The following is a 15,695-nucleotide window of genomic DNA, read 5'->3' as shown; positions in this document are numbered from 1 at the left end:
TCAGTGCGTACACGATCCACTCTCACAGATCCTTTAGAGATACAGTCTCTAATAGTGTTGTGCTTTCTTCTAATTTGACGTCTTTTACCATTATAATAACGGTTCTCTATTTTTGCAATAGCCGCGGTACTATCGTAGTGGATCAACACAGCTGGCATAGGTTTTTCCCACAAAGGAATCTCAGCTAGCAAGCATCTTAACCAACTTGCTTCTTCACTAGCATTTACTAATGCTATCATTTCAGACTCCATCGTGGACTGAGCCAGGATAGTCTGTTTCTTTGATTTCCAAGATACAGCTCCTCCGGCTATGTTGAATACATAGCCACTAGTAGCTTTGGAATCATCTGATAAGATATTCCAATCTGCATCACTGTATCCTTCAAGTACTGCAAGAAATCTCTGATAATGTAGACCGAGTTTCATTGTCTTTTTAAGGTACCGCATGACTCACTCAATAGCTCGCCAATGCTCATTACTCGGTCTACTTGTAAACCTACACAACAATCCTACGACATATGCAATGTCCGGTCTAGTACAATCAGTGGCATACCTAAGACTGCCAATGATGCTTGCATATTCTGCCTATCTGACACTTTCACCAGTATTCTTAAACAGTTTCATACTTGGCTCATATGGTGTACTTGATGGTTTACATTCAAAATATTTATATTTCTTTAAGATCTTTTCCACGTAGTGTGATTGATCCAAAGAAATTCCTCGTTCGGATTTTATGATCTTGATGCCAAGAATCACACTCGCTTCTCCGAGGTCTTTCATATCAAAATTGTTTCACAACAATGATTTCATAGCATTAACGACGTGAATGTTTGATCCAAATATGAGTAGGTCGTCTACGTATAGACATATGATAGTGCAAATGCGATTCTCAGATTTGTAATAAACTCATTTGTCACTTTCATTCACTTTGTACCCATTCGATATCATTAAGTTATCAAATTTTTCATGCCATTGCTTAGGAGCTTGTTTTAATCCATACAAGGATTTATCTAACTTACAGACCTTGTTTTCTTGTCCATGGATCACAAAACCTTCAGGTTGTTCCATATTGATTTCTTCTTCAAAGTCACCGTTTAGAAAAGCTGTTTTTACATCCATTTGGTGTACTATCAAATTATAAATAGCAGTGATCGCGACAACGGGGTATGTCTGCGATTATGACTGCAAGTGCACAGTCTATCGCGTAGTTTTAAAAGATATCGAACCCACAGGGACTAAAAATTGACCTAGTGTAGTTAATCGTTACTACGTAAACCTAAGGCTAATATTTGATTTATTATTATCAGACGGGGAATTAAAAGGAATATAATTTGATTAAATAGGCGGGAATATAATCGGTATGTAACGGTCGGACATCGGGGATCTAGTAAACTATCGACGTGAATTCGTAATTTAAAATATTCTTTCTGTAGAAATCACTTGTTTAAAAACTTTCCTCTCACACTCTCGTGTTTGTTGATTATGATCTCATTATTAAACCTAAGTGAGCCCTCTCGCTGTATCAAATAAAGTTTAAAGATGATTTTTGAAAACCGATGAAGTCTAATTAACCTTAAAGTGCTCTCGTTGTATTTAAAGTTAATGTTTAATTTCTACTGTCCAGTTAAAATCTCAAACTCTCATTTTTATTGGTCCTAACTTCTATTGTTTTTAACTCTCGTAACAAAACAGTTAAAATAAGCATTAGAAATTAATACCAGATAAATAAATTTAATTAATAAAATACGTCGACAGAGTTACTCGATTCTCTCGGTTATGTGACCTTACATACCGATAAAAATAATTTAGTCGGACATTGTTTTAATAGATAAAACGGAACAGATATAGCAGGTAAAAAATAATCCGGACATAATTCTAATAACTAACATAAACAGAGAATAATAATTAAAGCTAATAAATGAACCTGAATTAAAATGCTAGACTGTAATGAATAATCTTGAAGTATCAATCCTTGAATCCGGAACAAAATCAATTGCAGAAAATAAACTGAATCTAAAACTAAAATCTGGAGCTTGAAAGAAATTGAAACACAATAGTGTTCCGGGGTGGAAAACTATTGCAAAGTATTGGTTCGGGAAGAAAGTAAAATTGCAGAAGAAATAAAATACGGCACTAGGGTTCTCCAAGCTCCCTTTCTGGTTCAGGTCTTGTTGTATTTATAGAGCAACACTAGGTTTTGAATTGATCTTGGAAATGTCTCGTAACAACATGCTCAAGGCGTAGAAATTGGAGGAGAGAAAATAGCGTTTTGAAAACAGAGTCTCTTCTGGGCCTGGGTGTGTGACTAACGTCACACACCTGTATTTAGGGGGTGCCGAACAGCAGAGAGGGCCTTGCGCCGACCGCCAGGGGCTTCAAATTGCCCCACGTCACGTGCTGGACTTCCGGTGCGTGTTGGGCTTGCGTGTGTTCTGGGCCTTTGCTTCTTGTTATTTGCACCTCCTTACTTAGATGTCTTTTTAAGCGATTTCTCTTCATTTTAGCTCTTTTTTCCGATTATTTCTTTTACGAGCTCCGATTAAATAAATTCCTAAAAACAAATAGAAATACCGGCATAATACAAAATAAAATAATAAAATCAAAATAAAATAGAATAATAATGCATGTAAATTAAGCTTAATATACGATACGTTTTCGTGTTATCAAACTCCCCTACACTTGAACTTTGCTTGCCCTCAAGCAAACAATCAAGAAAAAGATTTTACACATGCATGACAATCATCTCGATTCGTACACGTCGCGGCGATACTTTGTTAGAGATACGAAAGCTTAATGTAAACACTAAAGATATAGTAGCGACACTAGACAACTCCAGCTTATGCAGACCAATCCAAATCATGCTATTACAGCTCATCTGGACCCTTTCGCTAGATTTTGCTTGTTTTCATTCGAGCTTAATCACATTAAGCCCTTTATCTTCACACGCACATAGTAGAGTAACCGGTTAGTGACTCTGATCCCTATTAGCACGGGGCTCTGGCACATTTTTGTGGTACCCACTTCTTTAACCGATTGTAAGCTGCGGGGGATCGAACCGTAATTCGCCCTACCAAGTTCAATACCAGATACTTTTGACCCACTGACAATAGGTTTCTTTATTGTTCGCGCGATATACATCCTTTAGGTTAAATGACCGGGTGAGGGTCACCGAGCTTAGTCAGTGCAATCTTTTAAATTCTTTACTGAAAATTTTCCAGGACCATTCACTTATATTCATCGGCTCTCTACGTAGTTTGTGTTTAAGACGGTGCCGATTGCTGAATAAACTACTCGAAGCTACTTTAAAGCTAGAGGTTAAAGACTTTGAAATAATAGGTACTTAAATTGAGTCTTGCATAAATCGGAGTTCTAGAGTGTCAAGACTGTAGCAATTTTGTTTACTAGTGCTTCGGTTCTAACATATCTTAAATTGTTGTATTCTTGTACTTTTCGAGTGTGTCAGGCTATGTGTATAATAAAAAAGGTTTATGGTTCAAGTAGGCGGAGAATTCGACAAACGGAAAGATACTCGCATATATTAAACTTAGAGTACATGGGTTGGAATGACAAGAAATTAAAATTTTTTTAGGGGAATAACAAAAAATACTGGAAATTAAATACTAGGAATTTAAAATCTACCGAAAAATAAAATGAAAAGCAGCAAGCTTCCTCCCCCACACTTAAACGTTGTGTTGTCCTCAATGCGACTTTGTGTGGTAGAAACGCTGAAAACTCACTACTTGTTTCCTCTTCCTCGTGCTCTCCCTCGGGTTCGTGCTCTTCCTCCTCTTCGACCTTCATCGTCGTCTCTAGGCGGAACTATCCCAGCATGGTACACATACTCATGTAAACCTTCAACACGATATGTCAAGCAATGCATTTCTTCCGTGAGGTCTACAATGCTTCGATCATTCCAGTACGCATAGTCGTGTTGATCTCTTTGCATTTGACGCATCAGCGTCATCATTTCGTTCTGACGCGCCTCAATCCTTTGATGACACTGAGTTTCTTCCTCGTGGTTGCGTATCATCTCTCTATACACATCATCCAGTGTGACTGGTTGATTCCTTCTTCGGGGTTGATGTCCAGATGGTCCAGCAACATTTTCAGGATTGGGTTAGGGGTTCTCATCAGGCTGGGGCTCTCCTTGATCCAATTCTTGTTCAACCTCATCCACATCATCCGTGTTATTTTGATAATCCTGTATGTTTCCACCAGGAGCAGGTGCGTCGAGATCATAGATCCAGTTGTCTCTACGGTCTATCCTTGTGATCTCGATGTTTGGCAGTATAATACTATGAATTTCCCTGTTTCGAACCATGAGGTTGTACCTTCCGTCTGGTCTTGATTTGATAAGGCGACCAGCTCTGCAGTTATTGATATCCATAAAAACGGGCGGTAGAGAAGGTAGATTTTCGAGCCTATCATTCATGTCGAGGGCTCGAGCTATACCACTGACAAGCCATCCTACACAGAATGGTGCATTTCCTTCTCTTGATACGAGAGATTGAATATGAGACATAAGGAAGGTGCTGGCATTGATCCGATGATTGGTAAAAGCACAATAAAAGAAGTATAACTCCTTACCATTGACTTTGTTGTTGTTGGTTCTTCCAAAAATAGTATTAGCTAAAATGCGGTGGAAGTAACGCATAACCGGGTTATGAATTTGCGAAGAGAAGCGCATGTCGGGAGCGACATTTTCATTACCGGATATCCGACGCCAAATATCATTTGAGGTTCTTGGCCAGTCAAGCTCGGGAGGAATTCTATAGTTGACTCCCTCAACACGTGTGAACTGAAAGATCGTGCTTAAGTAGTCTTGATTCAAGGTGTACTCTCGGTTGAATAATCGGAAAGTAGCAGTTCCGATAAGGTTGTGGGAAGCGTCGGTAGGTGTGTTGTAAATGTAAGAGCTTAGGAACTCCAAAGTTAACGCCTCGTATGTGGGGAATTCTAGTGTGCTCACGAATGATAAACCCGTTTTATTGAGTAATATTCACACACCGGTTTTGAACAGCCCCAAACTTCGCAAGCTTTCGATATGGGCGAATCTTGATGCTACCACCCCTCTTTGAGCGAAACTTCGGTATCGGTTTCGTTGAATTTCTCCTGCTTCTCCGTTTCGGAAAATGACACCAGGAAAATCTTCTTCGTTTTGGTTGTTGAGGTTAGGCATGATAATTTTTCTGCTGGAAATGTGAAAGAAAATTTTGGAGAAATAGCAGAAAAATGCTTGTGGTTCTGTTTGTAGCAGTGGGATGATATAGTGGTGTGAAGGTTGAAAATATATTGAGTGAGTATTGAATGGAAATTAAGGTGAGGTTTGAATTGAAGATGAAAATGAAAATGGGAATTGATTTTGCACTGATAAGTTCGAAATAGCAGAAAAATTGGTTGCTTCTGGTCTTGGAACGAAACAAATGCATTCTGCAATTAAAGTAGATGACGAACGGCAGAAGGGGGGTTGGGACGGTTGGCGTAGGGCCTCTTCTGACGGTCGGTAGGCATGCATGTACATGCATGTGCGTCTGGTTGCGTGTGTGCAACGTGTCTTCAGTGTTGCAGAGATTCCATTAATTGCTTTTTTGAACAAGATGCATGTTATCTTATTGGACCAACATAAATGACTTTGACTGGTAGTCAAAGTATTTAAATTGGGTGTGTATATAATTTTAGCAGAGTAGATAATAGCCCATATCAGTATGCAATTTTTCATAACAGTATCAGAGTAAAGCATAAGTAGCAGACTGATATTTTGCTGTGTTCCATATAACAGCAATATTTATTTACTAACTATAGCAGTGAATGAACACAAACACTAACACAAAGAAGGAACAAAACTTGTGATGCGCACACACAGACTTAGCATATAAAATAGAGCAGAAAAATAAAAAACAGAATGAAGAAAATACTGAATTTTATTAGAATAAAAAACTGAAGATTGAAATTTTTGTGTTGAAAATAGAAATACTAACTAATTAAAATACCGAAATTGAAAAACTGAAAATTAAAACTACTTAAAGCAGTAAATCCTAACTAAGCATTCCCTTCCCCCCACACTTAAACTAGACGGTGTCCTCATTGTCTAAATGTAAGAGTTAGAAATAAAAATTAGCGGTTTTCAATTAGCCACTTTTCGGAGGCGGGATGGACTGAAAGTGTTGATGAAAACTGTCGAGATTTGTCGTGACCAAATCCATAAATCCGTGGAAATCTCCTTGGAGTCTCCCTAAATCGGTATGAAGTACAGCAACGTCGTTCCGAAGGGTCTCTATAGCAGCAGCGTGGTCGACCATAGGCACATCCTTATCAGGTGTAGTATCAATGTCATAGTAGCCAGTCGGTGTCCTTGGATCACTTTCTTCTTCCTCAAAGTCATTCTCACCTTGTCCTTCCAAGTCATAAATCCAATTCTCTTTCTTGTGAACACTTGTGAACCTAATGCAAGGCAAAGAAAAATGATTAACCGGCTCATAGTTCACGAGAAGCTGATAAGGTGGAGACTCGTAGTTGCTAATCAGGCTCTTGTTGAAGCAAAACTCCATGTCCATGGATTTGAATCCTCCATAAGGGATCAATCTAGCAAGCGGACCTCTCAAAGATAAAGCACGGGCGATCTTAGTAACAAGACCACCTACAAGGATAGGACCGATGGTATCTTGGGCTAGAGTGGCCATCCTAGCAAGCATAAATGAAACTCCCATAACCGGTCTGGCTTGGAAAACACACATCATAATGCCTAGCTCATCCTTAGTCACCGAAGTATCGCACAAAGGTTTTCCAAAAAGTGTGAAAGCTAGAATCATCTGGAAATACCTAATGGCGGGATTGTGGATTTCTGAAGAGAGTCGTAGATCATTCTGGTTTCTACCAGATATGGTACTCCAAAAGTAGTCAACGATGTTATCAGGGAAGTACTCATCATCGACTTCCATTAAGGCATCCATGCCTGTGGGATATCCTAGTAACTCGGCCAACTGACGGGTGGTGAAGCGGTAGGTTAATCCATGCAGCCTGAATGAAACTCTTCCTCGATTGAAACCTAATCCAAGTCTAGGCTCATATCGGAGGGAACTCAGAAACTCTAAGGTCAGGTTGCGGAAAGTGGGTGTACGAGTGGTAAGGAGATCCTCCCATCCAATCTGATGAAGCATAAAATGCACACTTTCCCGGATACCTAGAACTGTCAGAGTTACATCATGCGAGAAAGCGGTGAGACCCATCTCACGCTGTGCCAGAATCTCATATCGTCTCTGTTGATCCTCACTCCCAAAAGTAACTACCATGTCATCAGTGAAATCCATCTCTAAAGTCAGAAAAGTGGTTAGTACCCTGGAAGTTTTTAAAATCAGAAAGAAAAGTTTTAAGTTAGTATGATTTAAAACAAAGAGTTAGTATTTTGAGAATAGAGTGCAGAAAGAAAAGAAGATAAGTTTTAATAAAACATTTAAAATTAAAATAATTTAAAAGAAAATCAAAGTTAAAAGGTGAGTTGTCTCCCACGAAAGCGCTTTATTTAACGTCGCAAGCTCGACGATCCGATGGTTAGTTCTACGACTCGACGATTAACTCTACGAGCTTAAGACTATCAGTGTAGTCTTTGTTTTCAACAATATGGTAATGTTTCAATCGCTGCTCATTTACAACGAAGCTATCGCTCAATTTTCCTTTAATTTCGACAGCGCCACTCGGATATACTTTGGTAACTTTGAATGGACCAGACCACCTTGAACGAAGTTTTCCTGGAAAGAGCTTAAGTTGAGAATTAAACAGTAGCACCACATCTCCTTCATTGAATTCCTTCCTTGAGATGCGTTTATCGTGCCACTTCTTTGTTCTTTCTTTGTAAATCCTAGCATTCTCGTAAGCATCTAGTCTAATTTCTTCCAACTCGTTGATATCCAATAGCCTCCTTTCGCCTGCGGCGGTGTAACCTAAGTTTAAGATTTTTATTGCCCAGTAGGCTTTATGTTCTAGTTCTACTGGTAAATGACAAGATTTACTGTATACTAATTTGAAGGGCGTGGTTCCTATTAGTGTCTTGTAGGCGGTTCTATACGCCCACAGTGCTTCATGTAACTTAGTTGACCAATCCTTCCTAGATGTGGAAACAGTCCTTTCAAGTATTTGCTTGATTTGTATATTCGAGACTTCAACTTGTCCACTCGTTTGTGGGTGGTAAGGTGTTGCTACACGGTGTCAGACTCCATATTTCACTAAGAGTTTTTCGAAAATTCTAGATATGAAATGGGATCCTCCGTCGCTAATGACTAACCTTGGTACACCAAACCCCGGGAAGATTATATTCTTGAACAACTTAATCACTACTTGCGCATCGTTTGTGGGTGAGGCTACAGCTTCTATCCATTTAGATACGTAATCGACTGCGACAAGTATGTAGTTATTACCAAAGGACGATGGGAAAGGTCCCATAAAATCGATCCCCCACACATCAAAGATTTCTACTTCTGAAATGCCCTTTTGTGGCATTTCATCTCGCCTAGATATGTTTCTAGTGTGCTGACATCGGTCGCGGTTTCTAAAAGCGATGTGGACATCCTTCCACAGGTTGGGCCAAAAGAGACCGACTTGCAGAATCTTAGCGCATGTCTTTGATGTGCTTGCATGCCCACCATAGGGGGCATCATGGCAGTGATGTATTATGCTTTCTATTTCTTCTTCCGGGACACATCTGCGGAATATCCCATCAGCGCCTCTCTTGAATAGTAAGGGTTCATCCCAATAGTACTATTTAAGTTCATGGAAGAACTTCTTCTTTTGTTGGTAAGTCATGTCAAGCGGAAGCACTCTCGCCGCTAGGTAGTTGACGAAATCAGCATACCATGGCAATGTGGTTCCGGTGCTTAGTGTCTTAACGATTTACGCTTTAGGTTGTTTCAATGTGTCGCTTTCGGATTCTAAATGTGCTATTAAGCGTTCATAAGGGAAATCATCGTTGATTGGTGTTTCTTCTGTCTTAATACCTTCCATCCTAGATAAATGGTCGGCTACAACGTTTTCGGTTCCCTTTTTATCTTTGATTTCCAAATCAAAGTCTTGTAGTAGTAGGATCCACCTTAATAGTCTAGGTTTTGCATCTTGTTTAGCTAGTAGATACCTAATGGCTGCATGGTCAGTGTAAACTATTATCTTTGCTCCTATCAGATAGGAACGAAACTTATCTAACGCGAAGACCACGACCAAGAGTTCCTTTTCGGTTGTGGCGTAATTCATTTGCGCAGGATCTAAGGTTCTACTTGCTTAGTATATTACGTGGAGTTTCTTATCTTTCCTTTGGCCTAAGACTGCTCCTACAGCATAGTCGCTTGCATCACACATAATTTCGAACGGTAAATTCCAGTCAGGTGGTTGCATTATGGGTGCGGATATAAGGGCTGTCTTTAGTACTTCAAAGGCTTCTAAACATTCATCGTTAAAATTAAACTCAACGTCTTTTATTAGGAGGCTAGTCAGAGGTTTAGAGATCTTAGAAAAGTCCTTTATGAATCTTCGATAGAAACCTGCGTGTCCTAAGAAGCTCCGTATCTCTATAACTGTTTTTGGGGGTTGGAGATTTTCTATTACTTTGATCTTTTCTTTATCGACTTCAATTCCTCTTTCGGAGACTACGTGTCCAAGTACAATCCCTTGTTTAACCATAAAGTGACACTTTTCCCAGTTTAGGACGAGGTTAACTTGTACGCATCTGTCCAATACTTTTTCTAGATTTGAGAGACATCCTTCGAAATCTTCCCCACACACAGAGAAGTCGTCCATAAAGACTTCCATGATGTTGTCTATGTAATCAGCGAAAATCGACATCATGCATCTCTGAAATGTCGTAGGGGCGTTGCATAATCCGAAAGGCATTCGTCTATAAGCGAATGTTCCATAAGGGCACGTGAATGTTGTTTTCTCTTGGTCATCAGGGTGAATCGGGATTTGAAAGAATCCTGAGTAACCATCTAGGTAGCAGTAATAGGAATGCTTTGCTAAGCGTTCGAGCATTTGGTCAATAAAGGGAAGAGGGAAATGGTCTTTCCTTGTGGCTTTGTTTAATTTATGATAGTCAATACACATCTTTGCTCCAGTCACCTTTCTTTCGGCTATAGATTCGCCTAACTTATTTACGGTAACAGTTATGCCTCCCTTCTTTGGTACACAATGGACCGGACTTACCCACTGACTATCAGATATTGGATATATAATTCCAGCATTCAGAAGTTTGGTAACTTCATCTTTAACTACTGTGCTCAGGATAGGGTTAATCCTTCTTTGGTGCTTCCTAGAGGTTTTGTAATCTTCTTCCAACATGATGCGATGCATACATATGGAAGGGCTTATTCCTTTCAGATCAGCAATGTTATATCCTAACGCAGATGGATACTTTCTCAATACTTGTAATAGCTTCTCGGTCTCTGTGGCTCCTAGCTCTGCGTTGATTATTACTGGTCTTTTGAGCTCATCGTCTAGGTATTCATACCTAAGAGTCTTGGGTAATGGTTTAAGGTCCAAGGCTGGTTTCTTTGGGCAAGGCATAGGGTTGGGTGTTAAAGCTAAGCATTCGCTTAAACTATCGTCTCGATATTCCAGACGCCAATTGTCATCTTCGAAAATCAGGGGCATCGGAATCTTTATAACTTCAGAGTAAGATTCTTCCGATAATCCTATCTCTCTTACACATTCATCAATAACATCCACCAGATAACATGTATCTTCTATAGCTGGGGCTTGAAGGAATTGCGTTAGAATAAACTCGACCTTCTTCCCACCTACTTCGAATGTCAACTTGCCTTTCTTTACGTCTATAATGGCTCCAGCGGTAGCTAGGAAAGGTCTTCCTAAGATTATAGGAGTATTGATGTCTTCCTTTATGTCCATAATTATGAAACCCGTAGGGATGTAGAACTATCCAATGCGGACGGGTACATTTTCAAGAACACCTACAGGATACTTGACATATCGGTCTGTAAGTTGTACTGACATCTTGGTTGGTCTTAGATCTCCCATGTTTAGTTTCTTGCAAATGGACAAAGGCATTAGGCTAATACTAGCTCCTAAGTCACACAAGGCTTTGTCTATGACAAATTTTCCTATATTGCAAGGTATGGAGAAACTTCCTGGGTCCTTCAGCTTAGGTGACATTTTATTTTGGATGATTGCACTACATTCGGCAGTGAGTGTTACGGTCTCATTATCCTCTAATTTCTTCTTATTCGATAGGATTTCTTTTAGGAACTTAGCATATGAGGGCATTTGGGTAATGGCTTCTGTAAACGGAATTGTGATGTTCAACTGTTTAAGAAGTTAGACAAATTTCTTAAACTGCCCTATGTTTTTAGATTTCTCGAGTCTTTGAGGGTACGGGATAGGTGGTTTATAAGGTGGTGGAGGTATGTATGGCGCTTCTTTTTCCTCCGTCTTGCCTTCCTTGTCCTCTTTCTCTTTCGGATCACTTGGTTTATCCTTGGGTCTACTTTCCTCCTCAGTTGTCTTCCTAGGGCTTTGGAACATAGCAGGGTTTTTAAGCCTAGGGTCAGTCGGTTCTTCCATCTCTCTACCACTTCGCATAATAATAGCATGAGCATGTCCTTTTGGGTTTGGTTGTGGCTGTCCTGGAAATGTCCTAGCAGGTGCGGCAGTAGGTGCTTGTTGTTGTGCTACTTGAGAGATTTGTGTCTCAAGCATCTTGTTGTGAGTGGCCAACGCGTCTACTTTAGTTGCTAACTGTTTGATTTGCTCATTAGTGTGCACGTTCTGGTTTATGAAATCCTTATTAGTCTGAGTTTGAGTAGCTATGAAATTTTCCATCATCAATTCTAAGTTAGACTTCCTAGGGACGTTAGGAGCGGCGAATGGTGCCTTTTGATATCCAGGTGGTACACTGGGTGCTTGACCAGGTGCGTACAAAGCATTATTGTTCTTGTACGAGAAATTAGGGTGGTTCTTCCATCCTGGGTTATACGTGTTTGAGTAGGGGTTTCCTTGAGCATAGTTTACTGTTTAGGGGAAACTCCTGCCAAAAGATGGCACTCGGGGGCAGCATGTCCAGACATCCCGCATATTTCCAATTTGGGGAAACAGCAACCACGGCGGCTACAGGTGATATAGTGAGGTTTTCAATCTTCTGAGTTAGGGCATCGACTTTGGCGTTAACGCGGTCGAGGCTACTTATCTCGTACATCCCACTCTTCGTTGAAGATTTTTCTCCAGAAATTTTCTCTGATTGAGCTCTCTCGCTTCCCCATTGATAATGATTCTGAGCCATACTCTCGATAAGTGCATAGGCATCAGCATATGCTTTGTCCATCAGTGCGCCACCTGCGGCAGCGTCAATTGTAAGTCTCATATTGTAGAGGAGACCAATGTAGAAGGTATGGATAATTAACCATTCTTCTAATCCGTGATGTGGACAGAGTCTAAGAATGTCCTTGTATCTCTCCCACGCTTCGAATAAAGACTCGTTTTCTTTTTGTCTAAACCCATTGATCTGGGCTCTTAGCATGGCGGTCTTACTAGGTGGAAAATAACGTGCCAGGAAGACTTTCTTAAGTTCATTCCAGGTCGTGACAGAATTGGCGAGTAAAGACTGGAGCCAAGCTCTAGCTCTATCCCTCAGTGAAAAAGGAAAAAGGCGCAGTCGGATAGCTTCCGCACTGACATTATTCGCCTTTACAGTGTCTGCGTATTGCAAGAACACTGACAAATGAAGATTAGGGTCTTCCGTCGCATTTCCAGAAAATTGATTTTGTTGTATAGCTGACAACAACGTTGGTTTTAGCTCGAAATTATTCGCCTCAATAGCAGGAGCAGCAATGCTATTGCGAGGTTCAGCTTGCGAAGGAATAACGTAAGATTTGAGATGACGCGACTGTTCTCCCATGGTTGATTCTTCAACTGGTTCAGAAGTAGGAGTAGGAACAACATTGCGAGTACGTCGTAATCGACGTGATACAGTGATAGAACGCTCCGGTTCGGGAATTGGCAGCACTAAGTCTTCACTTCGAGAGCGAGTACTTGGCATGCACAAAGGGAATTAGAATAATTGAGTTGCCTTAGTCTCTACAACGTAATAGTTAATTACGATTATCGACTAAATTAGTCCCCGGCAACGGCGCCAAAAACTTGATCGCGAAAACGGGGTATGTCTGTGATTATGACTGCAAGTGCACAGTCTATCGCGTAGTTTTAAAAGATATCAAACCCACAAGGACTAAGAATCGACCTAGTGTAGCTAATCGTTACTACGTAAACCTAAGGCTAATATTTGATTTATTATGATCAGACGGGGAATTAAAAGGAATATAATTTGATTAAATAGGCGGGAATATAATCGGTATGTAACGGTCGGACGTCGGGGATCTAGTAAACTATCGACGTGAATTTGTAATTTAAAATATTCTTTCTGTAGAAATCACTTGTTTAAAAACCTTCTTCTCACACTCTCGTGTTTGTTGATTATGATCTCATTATTAAACCTAAGTGAGCGCTCTCGCTGTATCAAATAAAGTTTAAAGATGATTTTTGAAAACCGATGAAGTCTAATGTTTAAAGATAATTTCTACTGTCCAGTTAAAATCTCAAACTCTCGTTTTTATTGATCCTAACTTCTATTGTTTTTAACTCTCGTTACAAAACAGTTAAAATAAGCATTAGAAATTAATACCAGATAAATAAATTTAATTAATAAAATACGTCGACAGAGTTACTCGATTCCCTCGGTTATGCGACCTTACATACCGATAAAAATAATTTAGCCGGACATTGTTTTAATAGATAAAACGGAACAGATATAGCAGGTAAAAAATAATCTGGACATAATTCTAATAACTAACATAAACAGAGAATAATAATTAAAGCTAATAAATAAACCTGAATTAAAATGCTAGACCGTAATGAATAATCTTGAAGTATCAATTGCAGAAAATAAACTGAATCTAAAACTAAAATCTAGAGCTTGAAAGAAATTGAAACGCAATAGTGTTCCGGGGTGGAAAACTATTGCAAAGTATTGGTTTGGGAAGAAAGTAAAATTGTAGAAGAAATAAAATACGGCACTAGGGTTCTCCAAGCTCCCTTTCTGGTTCAGGTCTTGTTGTATTTATAGAGCAGCACTAGGTTTTGAATTGATCTTGGAAATGTCTCGTAACAGCATGCTCACGGCGTAGAAATTAGAGGAGAGAAATAGCATTTTTGAAAACAGAATCTCTTCTGGGCCTGGGTGTGTGACTAACGTCACACACCTGTATTTAGGGGGGTGCTGAACGGCAGAGAGGGCCTTGCGCCGATCGGCAGGGGCTTCAAAGTGCCCCACGTCACGTGCTGGACTTCCGGTGCGTGTAGGGCTTGCGTGTGTTATGGGCCTTTGCTTCTTGTTATTTGCACCTCCTTACTTAAATGTCTTTTTAAGCAATTTCTCTTCATTTTAGCTCCTTTTTCCGATTATTTCTTTTGCTAGCTCCGATTAAATAAATTCCTGAAAACAAATAGAAATACCGGCATAATACAAAATAAAATAATAAAATCAAAATAAAATAGAATAATAATGCATGTAAATTAAGCTAAAGATACGATACGTTTTCGTGTTATCAAGCAGCGATTGATATAAGTACCCTAATGGATGTAATTCTAGTGACTGGAGAGTAGGTATCAAAGAAATCTACATTTTCTCTTTGTCTAAAACCCTTGGCTACAAGACGAGCCTTGTATTTATCAATAGTTCTATCAGGTTTTAGTTTCTTTTTCAAAACCCATTTACAACCAATTGGTTTTCATCCAGGAGACAAGTCTACTAAGTGCCAGGTCTTGTTAGACTCAAGAGAATCTATCTCATCATTAATAGCTTCTTGCCATAAGTTTGCATCTAGCGATGACAAAGCTTCTTGAAGATTTATTGGATCTTCTTCTACATTATAAGCCGCATAGTCAGGCCCATAATCTTTAGAGACTCTTACTCGTTTACTTCGTCGAAGTTCTGTTTCTACGTTGTCGTTGCTTTCTGTGCTTCTTATCACAGGAATGTGACTCGATTGAGTGCCCCCACTCTTTCTTGATTTGAAGGGAAATTTGTCTTCATAGAAATCAACATCATTTGATTCTATGATCACTTTTGCATTTAGGTAATAAAACCTATATGCCTTACTGTTTGCTGCATACCCAATGAATACACATTCGTATGCTCTACTAGCGAGTTTAACTCGTTTTGGATCCAGAATTCTGACATAGGCCAGACAGCCCCAAGTTCTCAAATAAGACAAGTTTGGTTGTCTTTTCTTTAATATCTCATAAGGTGAGATCTTTATTTTTGACTTGGGTATTCTATTCAGGACATAGCAAACAGTCAATAAAATTTCCCCCCACCAGTGAGGTGCAGCACCAGAATTCATCATAATTGCAACAACAAGTTCAGTAAAAGTTCTATTCTTTCTTTCTGCTTTACCATTCATTTCAGGAGAGTATGGAGCAGTCATTTCATGTACAATTCCATGTTTACTATAAAATTCATTGAATAACCCAGAATCGTATTCAGTTCCCCTATCACTACGAAGTCTCTTAATCTTCTTACTAAATTGATTCTCAATTTCAGTCACATACATCTTAAACATGTCAAGCACTTAACTTTTATTTTTCATTAAGTATACATAAGTATAATCAGAGCAGTCGTCAATAAAAGTGATAAAATAACGTTTACTA

General features: G+C 39.4%; 2 protein-coding genes and 1 non-coding gene across 3 annotated transcripts; 1 reads left to right on the top strand and 2 right to left on the bottom strand.

Moving 5' to 3' along the window:
- Positions 1–10,910: 10,910 nt before the first annotated feature.
- On the bottom strand, positions 10,911–11,258 carry LOC131638224 (uncharacterized). The gene has a single exon (XM_058908771.1). The coding sequence runs from the start codon at positions 11,256–11,258 to the stop codon at positions 10,911–10,913; it is 348 nt and encodes a 115-aa protein (XP_058764754.1).
- A 51-nt stretch (positions 11,259–11,309) lies between these two features.
- On the bottom strand, positions 11,310–13,026 carry LOC131638223 (uncharacterized). Its single transcript, XM_058908770.1, has 2 exons — positions 12,003–13,026; positions 11,310–11,956 (listed from the first exon to the last, which is right to left on the bottom strand). Exons 1-2 carry the CDS (start codon positions 13,024–13,026, stop codon positions 11,310–11,312), a joined length of 1,671 nt encoding a protein of 556 aa, XP_058764753.1.
- Positions 12,401–12,507, top strand: LOC131638227 (small nucleolar RNA R71). The gene has a single exon (XR_009294618.1). It is a non-coding gene; the product is annotated as a small nucleolar RNA R71 (small nucleolar RNA).
- Positions 13,027–15,695: the final 2,669 nt, after the last annotated feature.

The sequence above is a fragment of the Vicia villosa genome, unplaced genomic scaffold (genome assembly GCF_029867415.1).
Source record: "Vicia villosa cultivar HV-30 ecotype Madison, WI unplaced genomic scaffold, Vvil1.0 ctg.002222F_1_1, whole genome shotgun sequence".
Lineage (NCBI taxonomy): Eukaryota > Viridiplantae > Streptophyta > Magnoliopsida > Fabales > Fabaceae > Vicia > Vicia villosa.
The sequence above is the reverse complement of the archived record's forward strand: the minus strand, read 5'-3'. Positions and strand labels throughout refer to the sequence as shown.